The 26,002-nt window shown below is 39.0% G+C and overlaps 1 protein-coding gene across 1 annotated transcript; it reads right to left on the bottom strand.

Annotated features, from left to right (window-relative positions):
• Positions 1-795: 795 nt before the first annotated feature.
• On the bottom strand, positions 796-25,755 carry LOC124552694 (prefoldin subunit 5). Its single transcript, XM_047127032.1, has 5 exons — positions 25,577-25,755; positions 20,347-20,481; positions 18,766-18,840; positions 17,793-17,898; positions 796-1,441 (listed from the first exon to the last, which is right to left on the bottom strand). The coding sequence occupies exons 1-5, from the start codon at positions 25,667-25,669 to the stop codon at positions 1,356-1,358; spliced, it is 495 nt and encodes a 164-aa protein (XP_046982988.1). The 5' UTR covers positions 25,670-25,755; the 3' UTR covers positions 796-1,355.
• Positions 25,756-26,002: the final 247 nt, after the last annotated feature.

Here is a 26,002-nt window from a genome sequence, read left to right as displayed (position 1 = left end):
TTACATAGCATTGTACCAGAAAATAGGAGCTGCAGAATGTCACTGGTATTTTTTATTGTTTACATCAAACAACCCAAGTAATTGATTTCTCATCAGCTGCTGGAGGCATATATTTGGTAAGTTTTGCTGATAAGTTCTTATGGTGGTTGTTTCTCCTTCCACGAATAACAGCACAAAGAAAAAAAATTTACTAAATGTACAAAAACAGTTAACAAAAGAGTGTTACGGAGCCAAAGCAAAAACTATCAGGGTTTTGGTACTAATCTGCTCAACAATCCGTTCCCAAGCAGAAGTCTGATGTGGTGTTCCAAAAGTGATATATAATAAGAAAATTTGAATGTGCCCTTACAGCTGCCACAAGTAAAAGATTCATACATTGATATGGTACAGTAAAGTATCTTATTTTCCTGATGACAACAATGCCATCTTTCTTACTGACTGACAATGAGCATAATTCTTCCTTTAGATATATGCCTTGCTATTCTGTTTTTTACAGCCAGAAAAACTACAGCAATGTCCACTTTCTACGTAAATGACGTATCAAGAGAAGCTGCTGCGGCACGAGGAGTGATACTAATCAACAACTGAATATGGTTTATAATCAAGTTTTGGAATGAGATACTGATGTGTCGAAATGTGATGAGAATGCAGGTAAAGACTGCTGGCTGCCTTCTGTAAAGTTTCAAAACAATGTATGCTACAGACATCTATCAGCTGAGTAGGGTTACAACAATAGTCTAAGTAAATCACATACTTCCAATTATACCTATAATTAAGACTGACAGTCACAAGTAGTAGTGTTCACAAAAGCAATTTATTTCTGTAACAAAAACAGATGAAACAAATATGAGCTAATTTAAATTAAACTGGTAAACTTCTAACAATCAGGATTAAATAAGAGCTCTAGATAAATCATTTATTACAATAGTAATGAGTATCGAGTTCAAATACGCACGTGATAAACTCCTCAGGAACAAGCAATCATTGCTAAGTACATTCTGCAAGAAACAACAGTTGTCAATAGATACAAATGCCAGAGTAGAGCCTGCAAAAATCATCACTCTTACCAAATTTCTTACTGCCTAGTACACAATTACTGAATCTTCCGATTAAAGTTTCCATCGAGAAGGCTACACAGTTACCCGAACGATTCTTATAAACAAACTTCCACAGTCGAACAGATAGCCAAAAATAGAATGTCACAGTCGCGTGTATGTCTTTGCAAATTGTTACAGAACTGAAGATCGGCTTTTAGATCCAGCTTCCACAGTGTGAGACAGCAGTTATCAATGACATTAGCAAGCACTAGTGTACAAAAAAGGTGAAACTTTTCCTCCACAAGCAGCTCCAGAAGGTTACGTCTTGACTGCTGCCTGCTGTGCAGCTGCCAGCTGCGCGCCGAGCTGCGCCTGCAGCTGTGCCTCCATCACCTCCATCACAGCTGAAACATTTCGTCACCACTTAGTCACATTAACGGGTAAATAATGAAATATGCCGCGAGAAAATGGCAACGACACAGTTCAACTCTGTTCTCTGGAATAGCAACAAAAAGGACAAAGCCAATAGTCTATATAAATCTGTTGTCAAGAGTAATTTACTTCTACATCTATACTCTAGAAATCGCAGCACAGGGTATTAAACACTGTAACACATATTAGGACTTAACCACACTCCACCCCTGTATGGTACAGGGAAAGAATGATTGCTTTAATGTTTCTGTATGTGACATAATCAATCTTATATTTGTGATTCCTACATAAGCAGAACATAGCTCTTTGTAATGCAGGGTGGAGCAGAGGAAAAACATGTTTTTCACTACTGAATAACTGAAACCTGATTTTATTTTTAAGAAATCTTGCACTCAGTAATAATAATTTTATTGCATTTTTAAAACTACTGATATGAAACATGATGTTGTCGAGATGACATCCTCCTTGTCAAACACAAATTTGGATCCTCTCCTGAAAGTTATCCAGGTCTTTCTCCAACATTTCATTCAGCACAGATTCAGTTTCCTGATGAATGGAAATCTTTTCATCAACTGTAGGCGGCTCGCTCATGTACACTTTTTGTTTCGAGTGGTCCCACAAGAGGAAGTTGCAGATCGACAAATCGGGTGAGTGTGGGGGCCGAGGAACATCACCATATTGTGAAATGACATATCGCGGGAACATTTTGTAAACTACCTACCTCCACGGATCCAGAATTAAATTTTCACTCTGCCGGAGCGAGTGCGCTGATATGAAACATCCTGGCAGATTAAAACTGTGTACCGGACCGAGACTCAAACTTAGGACCTTTGCCTTTCACAGGCACGTTCTCTTGCCAGCTGAGCTACCCAAGCATGACTCACAACCTGTCCTCACAGCTTTACTTTTGCCAGTACCTCCTACCTTCCCAACTTCGCAGAGGTGCTGCGAAAGAAGCTTCTTATCGGCGCACATTCCACTGCAGAGTGAAAATTTCATTCTGGGAACATCCCCCAGGCTGTCGCTAAGTCATGTCTCTGCAATATCCTTTCTTCCAGGAGTGTAGTCCTGCAGGTTTTGGGAGAACCTTTGTGAAGTTAGGAAGGTAAAGAGACTAGGTGCTGGCGAAAGTAAAGCTGTGAGGATGGGTTGTAAGTCGACATTGGGTAGCTCAGTCAGTAGAGCACCTGCCCGCAAAATGCGAAGGTCCAGAGTTCAAGTCTTGGTCTAACACACAATTTTAATCTGCCAGGGAGTTTCACTTTTTCACTTCCACAGATGCTCTCGTCATATGAGGTGAGGCCTCATCCTATTGGAACAACATTTCTCTCACATTCACTTGACACCTTTCAACTTCTGGATGAGGAAAGTTGTTTTAACATTTCGATGTAGCATGCTGATGTCAAAGTAACTGTGCTTCCTCCATCTTCAAAAAAGTAAGGTCCAACAACCCCTATCTTGGAGATACCACACGGCACTGACACTGTTGAGGGTGTCTCCTACATCCAGTACCGACAGTTCTGTACTTAACATAACCATCCAGATGAAAACGGGCTTCATCACTCATGAATACTGGGACATCTGCATCTTCCGTAAGAATTATGTCCGTTATGCCACAAAATTCGCTGCACTGAACAAAATCCGTTTTGCTTAGTTGCTAAACAATCATTATTTTAGGTTTCAGGAATTACTGCAACCAACTGCTGTTTTTTCTTCAATTTTTACTTATTCATGACCGGTTTCGAATCACCTGACAATTCAACATCATATGGTACAATTTAGCTTGGAGTATTGTGGGGGTCGTGCACTGTATTGAATTTAATAGCAAGAATAGTTTTCATTAACTTCAGTTTACACTTTCTGTATGTATTCATTGTTCCTTTTACCTGGCTAGGTAGCGAAATAAAACTTTTATCAATTCTGGATCTGGAACACAACAACTATCTTGTTAAAGGTTTCAGGAATTACTGCAACCAATACATTTGGTGTCTCACAATGCACGACACCCACAATACTCCAAACTAAATTGTATCATCTGATGATGAATTGCCAGGCGATTCGAAAACGGGTACGAAGAAATAAAATTTGAAGAAAAAATGGCAATTTGTTGCAGTAATTCCCGAAATCTTTAACAAGACAGTCGCAGTGTTCCAAATCCAGAATGGATAAAATTCATTTTGTATGGGTGACATTTGAGATCATCACATAAGATGGGAAATACTTAGCAATACAGCCTGTCGCTGAAGCAAATGACGTGAAATACTCGGCAATACAGCCTCTCGCCTAGCAGATCATTTCAGACTAGCAACAACTGCTGTTATCAATCTGTCTACATTTTCCAGAGTTTGAACTGAATGGTAAAGACCAGGTGGTTTCTTTTTCATGACAGATTAGTTGTGCTATATGCTGCAATCCAGCGGAGTATAGAGTTTTGATCTGGGACTGCATCTCAATGTCCACCATTAACGTTTTGATGAAAAAGACATTGAACTGTGACCACAGAATTATTGTTTCCAAATAACTGCTCAACCGTGAACATATGTTCTCCATAGCAACTGAAACTGCATTGTCCGAGTTGTCGGCCAATCGCTCGAGGTCAATACTCTCACTTGCTGCTGAGTACTAGTGGTTTAAAAACCGCGTGTTTCTTCTGCTCCTTCCTGTATATTCCTAGATTCCTCAATAATGCTGCTTCTTGAAATGTGGTAAGTGGGCTTCCAAAGGACAGTTGGTGTTTTATCTTCAAGAGTCAGAGTTGAGGGTTTTCAGCCGACTCTCCCCAGTGGGGAAGCAAACCTATGACACTATGTGCTGCCCTTCTCAGTGTATATTGAACACCCCTGTTACTCTTATTTCGTACAGGTCCCACACACCTCAGCAATATTCTAGGCTTGATCACACAAGTGTTTTGTAAGTAATCCCTACGTAGAATGACTGCACTTCCCCAATATGATGCCAGTGAACCAAAGCATGGATGGATTTAATATTATTGAGTGTTAAACAGAGTGATGATCAGCATTCTTTCACAAGATCACGTACTGGTGTACGAATAGTTGCTCTTGTGAAAACAACAGTCGAAAACCACAGAACTACAGCCACAATAAAAATCACACTATCTTCAATAGAACTATTCACATTGTTGTCGCACATTTGAAGAATTAGTAAAAAAGTGGAAGACAGTAAAATAGCTGGTCGATAGCAGAACTAATAGTACGAGCCAGCCACTCAAGAGCACATTAAAACCTCCATCCAATTAAATTAGGCAGGACTCCTGATACTACTCAAAATGTCAACAATTTTCTTGCTAATAAATGAAAAGCTCCAGTTTGCTTTTGTTCTACAATATTACTTTTATTGTTAACCGGTTTTCAGCTTACAAGGCCATCTTCAGACATTTACTGAGTATTCTCACCAAAGAAGTTAAACGTTAGCAAACAACACTGGAAGAGAAGTAACACATATAGACTGAAGTTTGCTAAAATTTAACTTCTTTGGTGATAATACTCAGTAAGTGTCTGAAGATGGCCTTGTAAGCCGAAAACAGGTTAACAACAAAAGTAATATTGTAAAAAAAAGAAGCAAACTGGTGCTTTTCATTTATCATAATGTTGTTCAACCAAGAACCGATGGAAGATTCTGTTAATATGAATTTTCTTGCTATTGTTTTGTAATCGCCAATAGTTGAGAGAACCCCCTCGGTAGACCAAACGCTTCCCAGCAATAGTCAGACACAACACATCATTTTGAACACGGTTATAGTGTATGTGACGAACCAAAGCCTGCCACCTGCTTTACCAACAAACGAGCCGATGGTGATCATTCTATTACACATACCTACGAAGTGTTACACCAAGGTATTTGTAGGAGTTGACCAATTTCAACTGTGATAGGATTCCACATTTTTTGTTTTGTGAAGAGCACAATTTTATGTTTCTGAACATTTAAAGCAAGTTACAAATCTTTGGACCACTTTGAAGATCTGACCGAATATTTGTGCAGCTTTCTTCTGATACCACTTCATAATAGATAACTGCACCATCTGTTGAAGTTTGAGGTTACTATTAATATAGTCTCCCAGATCATCAACATATAACATGAACAGCACGGCCCCAGTATACTTCCCTGGAGTACACGAAAAGTTACTTCTACATTGGTTGAGGACTCTCCAACATTACATGCTGTGTCCTCCCTACCAAAATATCCTCAGTCCAGTAAAAATTTTTATTTGACAATGTGTGTGATCATACTTTGTTAAAAGGTGTGTCACATTTTTCTGATGTGACATCCCAAAACACATGAATCAAGGTAATCAGTTAAAGTCAGTATTTCTTGACTTCCATGAAGTGTACTGACTGAAATGCTTCATGGAACTCAAGAAATACTGACTTTAACTGATTACCTTGATTCATGTGTTTTGGGATGTCACATCAGAAAAATGCGACATAGGTTTCTACACAGACTTGTGAGGTGGAAGGAAGTAGAGGGTGGGGGGGAAGGGGTGGGGGTGGCTGAGTACTCTGACCGGATACTGACTTTTTGAGCATTTCGAGAAGGAACATTAAAAGAATTCTAGAATAAGGAAGATTATGGGAGCCAGGAAGACCATAACTGATACAACATGATGGATCACAACAGGGAACTGTCAAAAATTTTGGAAAGCAATCCACAAAGGGAAGAAGAGAGGAACCCACCAAGAACAAGAGAGGAAGGTGTGTATGCAGTAATGACAGCCAGGGGTCTCCAGAAAGTAGACCGTTTGAATAAAAAGAAGTAAATAAATGGACAGTTAGAAGTAGTGACTGTCGTAAATAACACAAAAGAAATAACGGTGAATTACTTCCATCACTATGCTAAAGGCACAACATAACTAATGCTACAGATCATTGAAAAAACCTTTCTATGCACCCTGTGTGAAACTGACAGACTAAAATCAATTCAACAATGATGTGATGTAAGAGACAATTAAAACTGTGAGCCATACAGTGACCTGAAGTCTGCTTTTCACACACAACATTCTGTCAGTTACATTACTTACACCATGACAATGATGCTGAAGTTGTGGAAAATAGATGATGGTTAGTTTTCTATCAATTCACATAGCATTGCCATTTTTATGTTCACTAAAAGTTAAATTTATCAAAACTTCCATGTTGCAGCACGCCACTGCAACAGATAAATAGTCCACATTGATGCAATCCACACAGTTTATCTGAACATTTATCCAACCTGCAGAAGTTCAGAATTTATCACTAATTCCTCTTCCACACGTTCAAAACATGTACAGAAACCAAACAACAGTTATACGAATCAAAGGGCATAAGAGAGAACCAATAGTTAAGAAGGGACTGAGACAAAGCTCCAGCCTATCCCTATTGTTATTCAATCTGTACACTGAGGAAACAAAGGAGAATCTCTTAGAGGTCATCGAAGTTTTGGAAGAAGAAATAAAAACTTTACAATTTGACAATGGTATTGTAATTCTGTCAGACAGCAAAGTACTTAGAAAAGCAGCTTGAGAGAATTGTTTATGCACTGAGAAAAGGAAAAGTAAAACAAGAATAACAAAATGTAGTAGAATTCAATAAAGAGTGATCACTTTTTTTTTTTTTTTACAATATACCTTTACTCATCCTCATAATTTTGATGGTCCTTCTCAGAGTAGTCCCCATGAATATGATGCACTTGTCCCAGAACTTCTGCCAGTCTACAAATACATGCTGGAAACCATTTTTTGAGAGGTCCTTCAAAATCGCCTCCGCAGCTTTCACCACTGCTTCTGAGGATTGATAATGCCTCCCAAGAAGGGATTTCTTCATGTCAGGGAAAAGGAAAAGTCACATGGGACTAAATCTGGACTATAGGGAGGGTGAGGGATGCACTTCACATTGATTTTTGCTAGATATTCAGTAACAACATTGGCAATATACAGCCACACATTATAGTGGTGCAGCATCCAGCCTGCTTCACGGAAATGTGGTCTTTTGTGCCTGATATGGACTTGCAATGTTTTCAGTATATCTCTGTAGTATTGTCCTGTTACTGATGTGTGTGCAGGCACAATAAGCCGATTAACAATTTCATGAATATCAAAGAATGAGATGGCCATTACTTTCCCAGCAGAAGCAACCACTTTTGCTTTTTTGGGAGTTGGTGATGGAGGAGGTTTCCACACTAAGCTTTGCTGTTTGCTCTCAGGATCAAAATGATGTACCCAGGTTTCATCAGCAATTGGAAAGAAACTCTAGATCTTTCTCTAACATCAACTTGAACTGCATGCGGACCTGCAGGCGAATGTCCTTTTGTTTGGGAATTGACAGTCTTGGAAACCACCACGCACAAACACTTGTCGTGTAATTTTCCCGTCACCAACGTGTGAGTGGCACCCAATGAAAAGTTCAGTATTTCAGAAAGCAATCTTCAGGATAATTCGTTGATCCTCTCTCACAATGACAGCAGCAGTGTTGATGTTTTCTTCTATAAGAGTAGTAACTGTAGCACCGAGTCCACTTTCCTTTGAAAGTGATTGTTTCTGGAAGAACAAACTCTACATAAGCCTCCTGTAACACTGTATAGGCCTCAGTTGGAGATTTGTTAAGACAAAAGCAGAATTTCAAAGGCGCATATTGTTCCTCATGTGTTGCCTCCATTGCACCAGTAGGCAATACTGAACATGTCTGACCTTGCCTGCCTGTCACAGGCGGGAACCAGAAGTCCCAACAATGAAACTACTACTGCATATTTGTTGCACGTTAAATTAACAGAATATCATAAGATTAAATTTTAGTGCGGGAAATTATGACCATAAAAAAAATTATCATTCTTTATTGAACAGCCCTCGTAAATTAGGAAAGGAGACACTAAAATCAATATGCGAGTTTTATTATTTGGGCATCAAAATGACTGATGATTACTGAAATCAAGCCAACAACTAAGTGCCTGATGCAGCATAAAACAGTATTAATCTGAACAGGCCACCTTCACCACTCAGTGGATCTTCAGTTGCAGTGCGAGAGCGAAAATTCCACCCTTCCACACCGATGAACAGCAATCAGCAACGGTGCATGAATGCTGAAAAAGAGTATATGTAGCAATGCTTGCCGAACAGTCATTGATGAGACACTGTTGGTAGCCCCTCAGTTCTAAAAATGGAATCGCAACTCGTGAAACCACACATAACCCAGAAGTGAGGAAAGGAAGAGTGGCCTGGATTTGTGAGGCATTTTTATTTTCAGAATGTAACCAGTGCACCCATGATGGGCTGTATCCATTTTACGTGCTACATAACACAGATTGTTCAATTTCTTCCTAATAGCATTTTCAGAAAGAGGAACATCACAAATTCTTACAGCAGCAGCTTGAAAATAACTAAGTTTGCAGCTGAACATCTAAAATTTCCAGGTTGTCGGTTCCTTAGTTTGAAAAATCTTATAATCCTGCAAGTAGAAAAAGGGCAAAAATTAAATTTTCTTAAGGAAATTGAAATTTTGAAACATATTCGCTTTTAACTGAACAGTTATTTAAAACAGTTATTTTTAAAAAAAAAAAAAAAAACACCTGGTGTTTTTCGATGTTATGAAGTGCATCTTCAAACAAGTTTATGAATTTGTATTAGTTCCGACACTGGGCATTCTTCTCGATTATCTACACACAGCCTTCCATAGTTAGAAACTGTAGTGCCACTACCTGGCAAGCTTCCCGGTACTACGACACTTTAGGCTTTAGTTTTCCTCTAGGCAGACCAGCGCTAGCAGGTAGGGTTGTGCAGATGTTAACAAGCCCTATTCTGTTTTTAAGGGGTATTGTCTCCATATGTTAAGTCAAATAATGTCTGTGGCTTAGCTCTTTCGGCATGGGGACAGTTTCCTTCCTCCTGTTGTATAAGGTCATGGTTTATATATTTTAACTGTGTTTTGTGTTCAGACAATTTTTTTATGCTGTTGACAGACCCTGTACTTTTTAAAAGTTACATTTGATCTTGCCATATGAGACTTCTCTTTTATTACCATTACTGGAAACCTTCACAAGGTAGGCTTTTGTCTGTTTCTCTTTTATGGCTATTGCTAATAATCCTGTATATGACCTAATGTCGTTCTTGTTTTTGGTACAAATTGTGACCATCAGCATTGTTCCGTATTTTAGCATTACAGATGCACTTGGCCCATTCTTTCCTGGGTGTAATTTTATGCATTTTACTCCTCTTTCAGATGATTGTTTACCCATAGTTCAGTAAGTATTAAACTTCACATTTCATTTCATTCTTTGGGAGCTAATACATTCTTTAGTTACCACAATACCCTTCCCCCCAAACACTTTTATGCTGTAGGGCCAAAGGATTTTTACATGGCTTTGTTTTAGAATTTCTGTATATGGCCATTATATTTGTACTGGGTCCTGTAATTTTCCTACACTGTCTGAAGATGCCTTTCAATGCAGGTGAAACACACTGCAAATGAACTAATAAATCTCTCTCTATTGCAACCACAACTGATTCTCTTGATAAAATTTATGTGGCTCAAAAGACACCAACATTAAATATAATGAAATGATTGATGTCTTAGTGAAAACTGCTGTTCATGGTGGTAATTTTATAAACATCTTGCTACTGTCACCAGACATGAAGATTACTTTCTCTAGGAAGAGGAGGAGGAGGAGGAGGAGGAGGAGGAGGAGGAGGAGGAGGAGGAGGTGGTGGTGATAATGCAGGGACAAATACAAGCCTCATTGCGCATTAAAGGGAAATATTATGGTCAAATACAGCCAAACATTTGTTCAAAGATTTGGTTCCACACAATTAAGGTGAACAAAAAGTTTATAAACTCCATAATCTGAATGAGATTTAATCATGAATCTTTCAATAGCCATCTTCACCGATTACACATCCAAGACAATCCTTATTGTGAATGTGATGGAATAACAGTAACGGATATCACTCACATCTTTCTCAAATGTAAACTATATGAAAACCAGGAAATTGAATTTATTCAACAGTTAATCAGTTGCCTTCAACCTTTACCAACTTCCGTACTAGCTCTCCTGCATCAAATAATATAATAATTTTAGAATTAATCATGAAATTTTTAGATAAATGTGATTTCTCTTTTTAAAAGATTAAATACTGAAAGATGGAGTTAAAATATTGTTATTATTATTAAAATATTATTATTATTATTAAAAATAAAAACTTATTTATTCTCTTTGCACTGACAGCCAGTTCACAGCAAATACCTGCTGGCGTTATGCCTGTAAGCTGGTAGAGTTTGGCAAGTGGTGTAGGTTCGAGCAACCTATAATAGTCCTACACCTTTTCTTTATCACCTCGTCAACTATGTTTGCACAGGTAGATCTGTACCAGTTTGGGCTTGCTTCTTCTGAAGAATTGTAACGTGTTATCTGTACTGTTGTTGAAACAGAACAATCGAAAGGCATGGAAATTACTATGACCCCAAGTCACTGCTCTTCTTGATCTTTCAAAGATGACTCCTGACCAAACTGCCCATAAATTACTTCAGAACAGTAAGATTAAAGGAAAATCTAAAAACTAATGGGACATACTGATTAGAAACACTACCTTGATATTCCTTTTGCCTTGAAACAAGTGAATATAGCACTCAAATCTACGAAGAACAATAAAGCTGCAGGCCTACATGAACTATGGACAGAACATTACAATGTCTGGACCTGCTGCAAAACAGTAGATATTAAATCTTATGAACTTCTGTATTTTAAAATACTAATTCCAAAGGGTAGCACAAAGCCATACTACTGGCACTTCTAAAACATGGAAATAGAAAAAAAATCTTTTGACCAGTTTCTTCACTTTTCTGCCCCTTGTGTAACGTCGGAGGATGGGTATGAAAGACCAAGTTACAGGTGTTGCATTCACCATCCTCAAAGCAGTTTAGGATACTGTCACCAAAAAGCTGGTTTGAAAAGTCTATTCAGTCACGAAAGATTATCAATTAACACAGTTCCCGCAGTGTTGCTGCAAAATAAGAGACACTTTGTCACCCAGTAAAATAAGAAAAGTTGATGGAGGCTTCAGAAAAATAACCTCCCACCAGGAAGTGTGTTGATCTCACTGCTGTATAACATCTACACAAACGACCAATCAATTAACTCTGGAATTAACGAATTTATGAATGTTGTTGATACAACAATTGCTACCCCACGCAAAACCTTTGAGGAAGGATAAGGCTGACAAGAGTTCTTGAGGACCCAGCCAAGTACTATGATGATAACCATCTGAAGCCAAATCCTGGAGAGACCTAAGTTTGTGCATTTCACTTTGAAATAGGAATGCTAAAAAAAACTTATCACCACTTAGAGAGAGAGAAACAACAGTCCCCGGCAACAAACCCAAATACTTTGGAATACAGATGGACTATCCGCTTACAGGGTGTGATAAAAATTAATGGGAATTTTTTTATAATTTCGTGGGCTTTACACATCCAATTTTCAAATTTTTTATATTGTTGCTACACATGTTTCTGATGCATGTTTGTATTTCTGGCTGTTTTGAATATTTAGATACCTCTCGACAGTGAAAAAGGTTATACGCACTTTTGAGTGCTCAGAGAATTTTCCTTTCGAAAAAGATGAATCAAAGAATTTGCATTAAATTTTGCTTGAAAAATGAATAGAGTGCTGCGTCACAATTGAAATGTCGACTGTGGCTTTAGGTGAATCTACTAAAAGTAAGACAGGAGTTTACGAGTGGTATATACATTTCAAAGAGGGTCGACAACATGTAGACGATGACATCCACACCAGACGCCCACGCACATCAATTTCCAAGGACCGTGTGGAAGAAGAACGAAAATGGTTCTGGAAAAAAAATCATCAAATCTTCAAGAGAGAGGTTGTTGATGATGTCAGCATATCCTTTAGCTCATGCGATGCAGTTTTTTTGGATGGTTTGGGCACGAAACACGGAGTAAAGTTTGTTACGAAATTGTAGCATTTTGACTAAAAACAACACTGCATAGAAATCGCTCAGGAATTGCTGAATAAAGCTTACAATGTTTATCAGTAAACTCTTCCGGGCTAAGTTGTCGTGGTCGATCTGTAGAACTTCTTCTCCCTGACGTTTCATTCTCAACTACGCAGAACGTCTTCCGAGGTGAGTCGACTCACCTCGGCAGATGTTCTCCGTAGTTGAGAATGAAACGTCAGGGAGAAGAAGTTCTACAGATCGACCACGGCAACTTAGCCCGGAAGAGTTTACTGATAAAGACGCCGGCCGTGAAAGCCTACATGGAATGAAAGCTTACAATGATTCAGAACTTGCAAAGAAGGTTATATCAGAAGTCAAAACACATGTATAATGTCGAAACAGATGGACAATCGACCCAATGGAAACTGACTGAAGAGCTGAGACCGAAAAATATTTGACAATTTCAATCACGTATGAAGGTTCTTCTCAATATTTTCTCGGATTACAATGGGATGGTGCATCATCAGCTCCTGCCTCGTGGTTGTACAGTCAGTAAGGAATACTATCTGGAAGTTACGCACCGTTTGCATGTAGCGAACCAAAGAAAACTACCATAATTGTGGAAAACCAATTGTGGGAATTGCATCACGATAATGCTCCCACTCACCCCTCAATGCTCGTTCCTTTTTTTTTAGTGAGAAACAAATCCGTTACATTGCCTCTGCCAACTTATTCACCGGACATGGCCTCCTGTGACTTCTTTCTATTGCCTAAGCTGAAAGGAACCGTGAAAGGACTTAAAGATTCTTTTAGAAAAATAAATATTCCCATTATTTTTAGATCACATCTCATACATTCAAAGCCCACTACAACAAATACAGCTTAAAGTATCTGCACAGGTCATCTGTATTTTACAGTAGCTACCTGGGGTGCTTCGAACATCTGCCATGGCACTACATTTCTCTGCAACAGAGAATTCTGCTCCAATGTTGAAAAATTCTGTACATGCCAAACAGATCAAGACAGCTTCAAATGACACTGAACACATTGTGACAGGCTGTCTGTGACTGACGCCCTTCGGTAAGCTGTACCACATTATAGGTACAGCACTGACGAGTATTCCCGGGAAAGCAGCATCACAACCGGAGAACACAAAACAGGAAACTGAGCCCAGAAATCTCTTGTTTGGGCACAAGCCTCAACAACTAAGGTTCCGATTGAGAAAGAGCTTCCTGTAGACAACTACAGTGATTCCTATGCCTATCTGAACTCAAACGGAACTTTTGCCAGATTCTTTGTCCGAGTCGTACCGAACGGGCCACGGCATCACACGTGCCTTATATGGCTTCGAAAACTGCACACACTGAGAACTGGGGTATCACGGTGCAAAGTCAATCTCAGAAAATGAGGCCTCAGGAGCGTGGATGAAATCTCCCAGTGTGGTGATCCACAGGACCGACGTCTGCTAGTCTGTAGGAACCTGCTGGATACAGGCAGCAGTCAATGCCGACAAATTCTGGAATCTGCGTATCTTGCTGTTCACCTGTTCATATTTAAAAAAAAAAAAACCTTTCTGTCTGTATTTTACAAACACTTGTCGTACCCTCGTGCTCAAAAATTAAGGATAATTGCAGAACGTGGTGCCACACAATGTGGCACTACACAAAGCTGGCAGTAATAGCATAGGCACATAGGGAACACACAAAATACAGATCTGTAAGTCCGTGGTATTGGTGATAAGTCGAGAAAACCATCCCGAAACACACGTGCTACAGAACGCCACTGTTTCCTGCACACGTACCCCGACATCAATATGGGATATGATCATTGTGCACACGTACATAGGCCACACAACGGGTTGGCATACTCTGGATCAGGTGGTTGAGCAGCTGCTGGGGTATAGCCTCCCATTCTTGCACCAGTGCCTATCGGAGCTCCTGAAGTGTCGTAGGGGTTTGAAGACGTGCAGCAATACATTGACCGAGAGCATCCCAGACGTGCTTGGTGGGGTTTTGGTCTGGAGAACAGGCAGGCCACTCCATTCACCTGATATCTTCTGTTTCCGGGTACTACTCCACGATGGCAGCTCGGTGAGGTGGGGCCATGTGTTATCATCCATCAGTAGGAAGGTGGGACCCACTGCACCCCTGAAAAGGCGGACATACTGGTGCAAAATGATGTCCTGATACACCTGACCTGCTCCAGTTCCTCCGTCAAAGACATGCAGGGGTGTACGTGCACCAATCTTAATTCCACCCCACACCATCAAACCATGACCTCCATACAGGTCCCTTTCAAGGACATTAAGGGGTCAGTATCTGGTTCCTGGTTCATGCCAGATGAAAACCCAGTGAGAATCACTGTTCAGACTATACCTGGACTCATCCGTGAACATAACCTGGGACCACTGTTCCAATGACCATGTACTGTGTTATTGACACCAGGCTTTACATGCTCTCCTCTGACCAGGGGTCAGTGGAATGCACCTTGCAGGTCTCCGGGCAAATAAACCGTGTCTGTTCAGTCGTCTGTAGACTGTGTGTCTGGAGACAACTGTTCCAGTGACTGCAGTAAGATCCCAAGCAAGGCTACTTGCAGTACTCCGTGGCCATCTGCGGGCACTGATTGTGACATATCAGTCTTCTTGTGATGATGTACACTGTGGACGTCCTATACTGTAGTGCCTGGACACGTTTCCTGTCTGATGGAATCATTGCCATAATCTTGAGATCACACTTTGTGGCACACGGAGGACTCGTGCTACAACATGCTATTTGACCTGCCTCCAGTCGCCCTAGTATTCTAACCCTCATAATGTCATCCATGTGTTTTCTTCGAGCCATTTTCAACACACAGCCACCATTAGCACGTCTGGAAATGTGTGCACACTTACTCACTGCACCGTACTCTCACATGCACCAACACACCTCTGCGTATGTGCACTGCTGCCAGCGCCGCCCACAGGTCAAATGCACTGCACGGTCATACCCTGAGGTGATTTAAACCCGCAAACAGCCCACCACAGCGTTGTTTTACCATGTATCAGCATTACCCTCAATTTATGAGCACGAGTGTACATGTTAACCACCATATTTTTACTGATATTACCTTCTGTCTCTACATTACTTAATTTACTCTGTAACTGATTCTTTGCATGTAATTAATCTCTGTGTGTATCTTATTAATGCTTTACCAGTATTGCAATAATTTCATGTCCTGGATACACAAAATAAATAAATAAATAAAGCGCAGTATTTCTGGATGTACTGACCCAAACATCGGTACTCCTGAAACAATTCAATGATCAATATGAAATCTGATTAACATACTGTACTGTTACTGGATGAGTATTTCCAACTCAGATTTCAACCTTAGACAAATAATACTCTGTTATTAGAAGCACAATGGATCACTGAAGTATTAGAATGTTATGGCCCATTAACATATTACTTACTCCATAAATCATGCTTTGCACACATGTTGCTTCACTATGGTAAGTTGACTACTGCTCTATCAAACCTCTGGTTTACTAATCATCCTAAGCATATTCTCTTCATATTATGGCAAAAAAAAATTTTAAATTACTCTTACACATCTATCACTGCAACAACTGCAATTAATAGAAACGATTCTGTACTTTACATAGGAAGCACAGTTTTGAATTAGCAACTACTTTTGTTGCACTATGTAACTCCTGCAACATAAATTGCAATAATATAGCGTTAGCATAGTGCACATATACAATATTCCCATTTACATGCAGCACAAGCAGCAAGTAAGAACTGCCAGTGCGGTGACTAATGGGATACAGGAGCGCAAAATTATCAAATAGCTTGATATGACAAAGGTTTTTCAATATTCTTCTTATAATAAAACTGCTTTATTAACAACATTCTACTAGATATTTACTATAGTACATTAAATTTTCTTTTGTCTGTTTCTGTAAGTCAATTTGTATTACTAAGCTGACAATGACCTATAGACAACAGCAGATGATGACTCATATTGTCAAATGAAGGTCAACGAAAGAAACCGAAGTACCATAAACTAGATATACTTTGACCACTGGAGTTGCTTTAACTACTCTTGCACCAAAAGTTTTACAGCTCACTGCTTGCTCCAGTTTTTAGTATATACTGGGGAAACATCCCACACAGGAAAAATATGTATAAAAAACAAAGATGTTGTGACTTACCAAACGAGAAAGCGCTGGTAGACAGACACAATAAAAAAACACACAAACACACACACAAATTTCAAGCTTTCGCAACCCACGGTTGCTTCATCAGGAAAGAGGGAAGGAGAGGGAAAGACCAAAGGATGTGGATTTTAAGGGAGAGGGTAAGGAGTCATTCCAATTCCTGGAGTGGAAAGACTTACCTGAGGGGGAAAAAGGACAGGTATACACTCGCGCGCGCACACACACACACACACACACACGCACACATATCCATCCGCACATATAGACACAGGCAGACAAACGATGAACTGTATTAAAGAATTGAATTACTTGTTGTATTAGTATTCATATGTGGTAGTATCATTAACCTAATTTCTCCAAAATTCCCAATATTAATGCAATGCTTATTGTTTTTACATTTTGCCAGGTGAAAAGTTAACAAACAGTTTGAAATACTGTATTGGGAGTCCTTTCTTTTTACAAAAGGGAGAATTACAGTTCTTTAGTGAATTTCTATTTCTACTGCTCTCCGAGTCATTTAGTTCACCACTTCACTAGTGGTAAAACGGAAAATACCAGTCTGGCAGGAAGCATTTAGTTTTCTGACAATTCTTCAACAACATACCTGAAATGTTTGATTATGGCTTTATAAGGAATCGTTATGTTTGAAGACTTTGGTTAACCCAGTACAGGTACTGAAACAACATTATCAAGGTAATAAGCACAGAATGTCAGAAAACTCTTGTAGTCAGATATTAACATGTCTTCACCATTCATTGACTTTAAGACATGAGGACCAAAAAAGTAAGACCTTGTAGATAAAATTCCCTAAATTTTAGCATGTATCTTTACGAAATAGAACTACAATGACCCTTATCATTCTATTTATAATATTTTGACAGAATGAATGCTGTCAATCAGAAGGCACTTTGCATCAATCAGTTGACAGAGATGTCTGTTTCAATATAAAAACAATGTGTGAGGTCTATTCCATCCACAGGCTATGAGTTTTACTCATCAGGATCATATTAACAGTGCTGCATTGTTACAATTCTATTCGAAAAGTGAGCCACAACTCTATGGCAACAATTACGGCTCACTGATCAACTTATCGACCTGTGCTTCCAGAAAGATAACAATTCAACAAAGTTAACAGCTAAATGCTTAATATTCCAGGTAACCTGAAAAGCATCAGATGGTATTTACTCACCTTCTCGCACTTTAGCTTTCTCAATCATTACACCCTGCAGCTTTTCTAACTGTTGTGTGACAAAATCCACTTTTCTTTTGAAATAATCTTTTGCTCCATCAATATCCTGAAACACCAACATACGGGGAACAGTGTTGCCACATTTATAAACAAAATCTATTAATAATGGTCCAAGCAACTCTACAATTAAATTACAGAATGTACACAGTGCACTCTCTTATCAATTGCTAATGGAGAGTCGATATATAAGACACACAAATGAAGACAACTTCTTTAAGCATCACTATCAAGAGAAGCAAGTCAGCAGGAAGTAAGACAAGGTAAACTGGAAGTGCACATTTGCCCAATCCATATCTCTGGGTAGATTTTGTCTCCTTTGATTACCATCACACTTGGATTTTCATTTAGATTCATTGAGAAAGTTGTGTTTTACTCTGCTATAAAAGTTTTCAGTATAAATGCACCTACTGTGCTTCTGCTGTTGTTAATGGTTTGCATGATAAATGACAGGTAGCCAACAAAACAGATCACGAGTCTGATGATGTGGGTAGTCAATCATAATGCTCGTTCATAATTCCTATGCTTTATAAATGAAGCAAGCTAGTATTTTGTATCACCTGTAGTAATTCAAGCTGACCTATTAGATTCCACCCTAATCACCAGCTCTAAATCACGATATATTATAGAAAAACAGTGAAATCTTCATGACAAATGTAACTGCAAGTATCAGTTTAAGCTGTGCTGTCAGGTCCCATCTCAACCGCCACTTCAAAGCTACAAGATATTCTGTAAACTAACAGCAAAATATTTGGGATAACCAAGATGATGAGTTTCATTGCTGTTCTTTTCACTCACAGCAATGTATGCTCTGCTATTAGATCACATCCTCACCACAAACTCAGAAATAGTGAAATAATCAGAAAATCAGCCAAATATTTGTGACATCTATCTTAATCTAATAGCTCATACATACCTTCTCAATGTAGTACCCCGTTCCAATATCAATCACAACTTTCTCGTGGTCCATTACAGTGCCAGGAACATATATCTGTTCACTCTTTGTTAAGAAAACATGTGACAGAAGATAACACAAAGGAACAAAAAGTAGGTTAGATACAACAATTCAGGCAAGAAATTTGATGCAGGAAGACATGAAATGACAATATGAGATGGGATCAAAAGGCAATGGATATTTTTGTATTTCTTAAAGTATCTCTATTCATGATTATGAATTTTGTCTCCTTCAAAGTAATCCCTCAGATACTTCAAAGTAATCCCTCAGATATAATACACTAGTTCCAACACTTTTTCCAATCTTGGATGCACTACTGAAACTCAAGATTTTGTTATGGTGTTCAGTTACTTCACTGATTCTGTTTTTGTGTCATTAATGGTGGCAAAACGACATCCTTTCACAGTTCTCTTCCCCCTCGGGAGCATAAACATGTCGCAGGCGGAGGGCGGGGGCGGCATATGCGATAAATACAGTGGCTGAAGCACTGTAACAGTTTGGTTTTTTGTCAAAAAAATCACAAAGTGTTAAGGTGCGAGCACAAACATTATCATGATGCAATTCCCACAAGTGGTTCTGCCACAATTCTGCTTGTTTTCTTCGGATTGCCTCAAGCAAACGGCACATAACTTCCAGGTAGTATTCCTTATTGACCACATGACCGTAAGGCAGGATCTCATGATGCCCTATCCCACTGTAATCAAAGAAACCAGTGAGAAGAACATTCACATGTGATCAAACATGTCAAATTTTTTCACTCTTGGCTCTTGAGGCAGTTTCTATTGGGACGACTGGGTGTTGATTTTGACATCACCTGTTATAACCTCCAATGGAAGTTCTGGATCACTGTTGATTTAATTTAACAATTCCTATGTGATGTCGTTCCTGGCTGAAATTCAATAAGTCCATAACAAACTTCGCTGTTATTTGTTTCATGCCCAAAACATTCAAAAAAATTCCTTGCAACCTCTCTAATCATGATTTGGTAATATTCCAGAACCACAAAACAAAAGTAACTTTTTCCACACTGTCATCAGCAATTGCTGTGCTAGGACATCTAGGGCAGGAAGACATGAAATGACAATATGAGATGGGATCAAAAGGCAATGGATATTTTTGTTTTTCTTAAAGTATCTCTATTCATGATTGTGAATTTTGTCTCCTTCAAAGTAATCCCTTCTCGACCCCTTCGAAAAACTTACATCGCTCGTTAACTCTTGTTTTACTCATGATAGGTTTGCCAAAAGTTACAGTCAACATTTCGAATTTCCATTTTTTCAAGTAAACTTTAATGCAAATTCTTTGATCCATCTTTTAAAAAAGTAAAAATTCACCAAGCACCTGAAAAACATAACCTTTTCAACTGGCAACAATAAACCAAATATTCAAAACAGCTGGAAAAAAAACTGGATATATAAAGCTCATAAAATTATAATATCCAGTTACTTTTTGATCACACCTCTACAGTTATACTAAATGACATAACACATTCTATCTTCAACTCAGGACACAAAAGTACATGCAATTTCACACAAAGGATACAGATGATGTCAACGGAACTAAAATTGGTTTGTCTTTCAAGCTGCTGTTCACAGGCTCCAGACTTTCCAATGAGTCTTGAAACTTATTCTGTGCCAACTTCAGTGTCTGCAACGACTCTTGAAATAGAGTCAGCTCCTAAAGAAAAGATAACAAAGAAAATTACATCAAACTACACATAGTCAAAAAAAAATCCTAACACTGTAATGTCTGGCTTAGCTGCGGAGTGCACACAAAATTTGCAAAATTCATTCAAATTTGTATGTAGTCACTTCAGTAAACATCAAGAGTTACTATCTTGTCACAATACACATTGACAGGAATATTTGTGAAAATTTAAGTTTGTAATGTTCGCAGTAATTGACAAAACAAGCTGCATGTCACAGTCGCATCTTGAGCAATCCAAATTCTGTTACTCACATCATTGGTCACTATGAGAAAATACAGAATTGAGCATTTTAGGTGCACGGCACTTCGTGGCTTCGATATTTTTGATAAATAATTGATTTTCCAGATCAACATCTTAACACTGTGCACAAATTATTTTCTTATTCAAAAAGCATTCCGAACTAGCCCACCATCAATAATCTTTCTATGGCACCAATCACATTCAAATTAGCAGTGTGTATACTGCCTGATAACTGAAAGTACCATTGTGGTATTGTATAAAAATAATGTAGACAAGTCGTGTGTTTATGACTTGACTTCGGGAGCTGAAGCAAAACACTGCAGACCACTACAACATGTGGATTCAGTACAATTGGTCTTCTACTGAAGCTGTTGAACCTAAAAGCTGTCCTGCTCCATAAGCAACATGTGTTCTCACTGTTTCCTGCTCGCCTGATTTTCCTACCAGGCAATCAGAATGGTTAATTGTTACAGTCAAGTGTGGATGTGTCAAATTAAAATGATAATTTTCAACAACTGAGTGCGCATCTTATCAATATGCTGCTAATTTTCTTTCCGACATACTGTATTTTAACAAGTTAGCATGTAGTCAGTTTAATAAATGTGTTATGCACCTTGAAGCCAATGGTATAAAATGTCTTATCACATACAGAAATTAATTTCAAAACTTCACTATATCTTTATTTTTTAAAATTGCTTACAAACATGACAGATGGCACCAAGAGTCTAATATTTCCACATAGCTACAGAAACTTGTATGCAAATGTGATTAAACATCAATAGCTGTCGAAATTATATATGAAACAAAAAGGAAAGAACACACAAAATCCTTAAAATACAGTACTACATTTGTTAATCATTGCAGCAGATGGCTTAATGACTGTTCTTAATCTTAACTAATCCAACAGCTCATGGTCAAATATAAGATACATTTTCCAGGAAGCCACTGTTGTGAAATTCTACACCTATATCATATGATAACATTACTTACGTCTATGTGGGGGAGTCCCTAACTAGGAGGACAATGTGCTAAGTCTCTAGAACTGGAGTTCCCAGAAACCCATATCATTCCCAGACCATCACGAACCTAGTGCATGTCAGCTCTGGGATGGGGCCTCAAATGAGCTAGCACCATCATCTGCAGTCCCAGTGCGGTCTACCAACTGGGCTTAGCAGCTCTCCTCTCCTCCTCCCTCCCTGTGCCCTGCCTTGGCTGTGATATCCCCATAAGTAACCCACAAGTTCTCATTCATTCTGCTGGTCCTCTTAACAGCTGTCACATTGCTGGCCCCATATCCCTTCTGGTCATTCTCAGTGATATTGCACTATCACCTACAATTGGGTTTTCTCTTCTACTGCTTTTATTTCCTAAATTCTCAATGTAGAGATCTGCCTTTCAAAGACAAGAGAAGGGATCAATTACGGTGATCATTATTATTTTCTACCACTCAGGAAGCTAATTGCAGTTATATACACACCTTTACAGTTTATTTCATTCACACAAAGCTGCACTTCATATCCACTGACACTAGTTGGTATACCTAATTTTAATGCACCCAAAGATACATTTCTCCCATTCATAAGGTCTCCCCATTTCTCTTTTTCTGAGGACATTCCAGTCGAGGTGTGGTGTGGTGAACCATTTGCTGCATACAATCGCACCATTGTAATTAGCTTCAATTCGAGGGTCTCCAGCCACAACTAGCACAGTGGCTGACATTAGGGAGGCACCGTACAGTGTTCATGTGGTCCACCCCTCAACCAGTGCTGGCATCGGAGCAATTTTTCTGGAGGCAAAACTTCCATACCATTTCAATCAGGGCCTCCAAGCTTCTCCAGTTGAATAGTGACCGAAGGACTTTCAAACAGCATTACTTTATTGAATCCTACATATAGGATGAGACATCTTTTTCATTTTGGATACTTTTTGGTACCATGAAGTTATTGATCTACACTGAAGTGACAAAAGTCATGGGACAGTCCTTAATATAGCGTTGGACCTCATTTTGCCCAATATAGTGCAGAAACTCAACGTGGCATTGGAAGTCCCCTGCACAAATATTGAGCCATGCTGCTTCTATAGCCATCCATAATTCCAAAAGTGACGCTGGTGCAGGATTTTGTGAACTAACTGACCTCTTGATTACAACCCACAAATGTTCAATGGGATTCATGATGGGCAATCTGGGTGGCCAAATCATTCGCTCTGTCCAGAACATTCTTCATATCGATCAACTGTGACCCAGTGACAGCACATTGTCATTCACAAAAATTCCATCATTGTTTGGGAACATTAAGTCCATGAATGGCTGCATATGGTCTAACGACGTGAACCTAACCATTTCCAGTCAATAATCAGTCAGTTGGACCAGAGGACCCACTCCATTCCATGTAGACACAGTCCATACTATTGGGTAGAGCCATCACCAGCTTTCACAGTGCCTTGTTGACAACTTCGGTCTATGGCTTTGTGGGGTCTGTCCCACATTCAAACCCTACGATCAGCTCTTACCACCTGAAATTGGTACTCATCTGACCGAGTCACGGTTTTCCAGGCGTCTAGAATTCGTGCAATATGGTCGAGAGACCGTGACAGGCACTGTAGGCGATGTGCTGTTACCAGAGACACTCCTGTAGGTTTACTGCTGTAGCCCATTAACGACACATTTCATCACACTATCCTAACAGACACATTCGTCATACATCCCACATTGATTTCTGGGGTTATTTCACGCAGTGTTGCTTGTCTGTTAGCACTGACACTCGTTAAGTGAAGTCCATTGGCCCCTGCATTGTACATGGTGAGAGGTAACATGTGAAATTTGGTGTTCTTGGCACTCTCTTCACACTGTGGAGGTCTGAATATTGAATTCCCAAAAGATTTGTGAAATGGGAATTCCCAAGTGCTTAGCTCCAACTTTCATTCTGCATTTAAATTCTGTTAATGTCCGTTGCACAGCCTTAATCACATCAGAAACCTTTTCACATGAATCACCTGAGTCCAAATCACAGCTCTGCCAACACACTGCCCTTTTATACCTTGTGTACGCGATAATACCACATATTGCTATCCCACAACTTTTGTTATGTCACCTCAGTGTATTTCAACTATGACAAATTGTTACAACAGTCCCCTAAAATAAAACAGAGTTACCATAATCTTATTAACCACACAGATGCAGCTTTGCCCACTTTGAATGTAAGGAACTCAAAATTATAATAAATAATATAAAATAGGAATGGCAAAGACTAGCGAACATTCAACTGAGACAAACCACAAATTTTTTAAACAACAATGTACAGTTTTACTGTTAAAACAGGCAGAAAAGGAAAATGGTATGAAGATGTGTGGTTTCATTTTCTCTCTTGCAGTCAGTTTTAACTATGACAGCAGTGCATTTAAACCATTAATAAATTGCTTCTCCTATATAAAATGCACAGACAGCAGTTTGTTTTCTTTTTCTTGCAGCTGGTTTTAACACAAAACCTGTATATTACAAATGTTATATACACAAACTACAAAATCTGAGTCACCTGAAACTTTGTAATGCTACCCATTCACAGATTAAAATGGTGTGAAATAATGTTACTCAAGCCACTGTAGAAACCACTTACCTCTTCATATTCGAAACCACACAGTTTCACAGCGCAGCATTTTCTTTCTCGCAGTCAGTTTACACAGAAAATATGCACATAGTCCACTTACGTGATAGATAGCATTGCGACACTATAGTTTATGAGTAGCATCAATAAAATGAACCTTAACATGTATAGGCCTACAATATGCCTGATCCACACAGATTTTGATTCCGTTGTTCTTCATTCAAATTTTCAGAATGGCAATACATTATTAACTGTGTATCTCCTACCTCTGTGATGTACTTTATGGCTGAGAGAAAATAGAAATTTTGAGCTCAAGATGACCAATATATCCATACCAATAACAACATCTTGATGAGTTACTGGCACATTACACCAGACGGTATGCAATTAGACCCCTAGTCAGCTGCAGCACAGTCTCTGATAAGTATTTAAAAGTGTATAATGTACATATTTTGTACATGAACTTTCAAACTGCAAGGAGGGTCCCATTATGTAACTTTTACCGCATATCAACAAATTTTCACACTTTATAACCTAGTTGCAGCCCTCTGTCAGTAACTTTATTTTTATTCGTTTACATTTCAACCTGTTGTGGCAAGTTGGTTAATCTGTAGGCTTACACAACTATCTTATGAAATAACTCTGACACACACACACACACACACACACACACACACACCATGTTGAAATTGGAAACGTTTTTGCGTTCCAAGAGTTACATGGCATCTGGCCTATGCAACATTGGCAAACTAGAAATTACTTTTGGCAAACTAGAAATTACTTAAGTTCTGTATTCTTCAAAAGAAATGATTCATGAACTACATTTTCAGCGAGTGGAATCTGACTGAAGATACGCCCGATATTAAGGTAGCTCAAATCAGTCTCTCTTCAAACTCTTACCACTACAGACCGATTCAGTGATACCCACTTTTGCCGCTAAGGATTAGCAAATTTTGTTTGTGTTATGTGATCGCATATGTAAATTGTGTAATGCGAACTCTCAAATAATTTTTTTTAAGCAGAAGATAATCGTTTGGAAATCATCCTTAGGTGGTTCATAATCATTTCCATTCACACCGCAGAATATTACAGTCAGTATACTGAACTCTTCGCGAAATACGCTATTTTTAAGCTGTGATGGCTTTATATGGATAGCTTTTACGACGGTAACAATTCGAACTAGTGACACAAATTATTACCACAGTTCTCGACACCAACTTACCTGATCGAGTTGCTGTTTCAGTTGGGTTAACTGTTGCAAATTTAGCTTAGTTAAATCTATTTCCTGCATCTGAGGCTGCTTTTTCGATGCCATGCTTGAACACACCCCTCTCAATCCCCTAAGCTCAGTATTGCTTGTTTGGTAATACCTTTGTTCCGACACCAACAGAGACTTTGCCAAAGATCTTCATACCAACAAAGAGAATACCGGAGGTTAGTCAAATAACAAACAGGAAAATTCTGACACGTCAACCAGAAAGTCATTCCCATGCCCATTTACTCTATGCCCATGCTCAGTGATCTACGCCCACAAGTGTACTATCGCCACGAGTGAAAGATCGTTGGTAGTCGCAGTTTTGTTTATGCGTTATTGTAATGCACAAGGATACGCTTTGTGTTCCGGCTTTGTTGTAATTTAAAACCAAAA

This window comes from Schistocerca americana, chromosome 10 (genome assembly GCF_021461395.2).
Source record: "Schistocerca americana isolate TAMUIC-IGC-003095 chromosome 10, iqSchAmer2.1, whole genome shotgun sequence".
Classification (NCBI taxonomy): Eukaryota; Metazoa; Arthropoda; class Insecta; order Orthoptera; family Acrididae; genus Schistocerca; species Schistocerca americana.
This window is presented reverse-complemented; position numbering and strand designations above follow the sequence as displayed.

What these genes read in the sequence shown, in the direction of transcription:
- LOC124552694 (XM_047127032.1), bottom strand. Translation starts at nt 25,669, where the DNA reads ATGGCATCGAAAAAGCAGCCTCAGATGCAGGAAATAGATTTAACTAAG. An exon ending in TAGTTCCGTTGACATCATCT is followed by an intron (nt 18,841 to 20,346) that starts GTATCCTTTGTG and finishes AAGAGTGAACAG; the next exon opens with ATATATGTTCCTGGCACTGT. An exon ending in GAAAGCTAAAGTGCGAGAAG is followed by an intron (nt 1,442 to 17,792) that starts GTGAGTAAATAC and finishes GAAATGTTTCAG; the next exon opens with CTGTGATGGAGGTGATGGAG.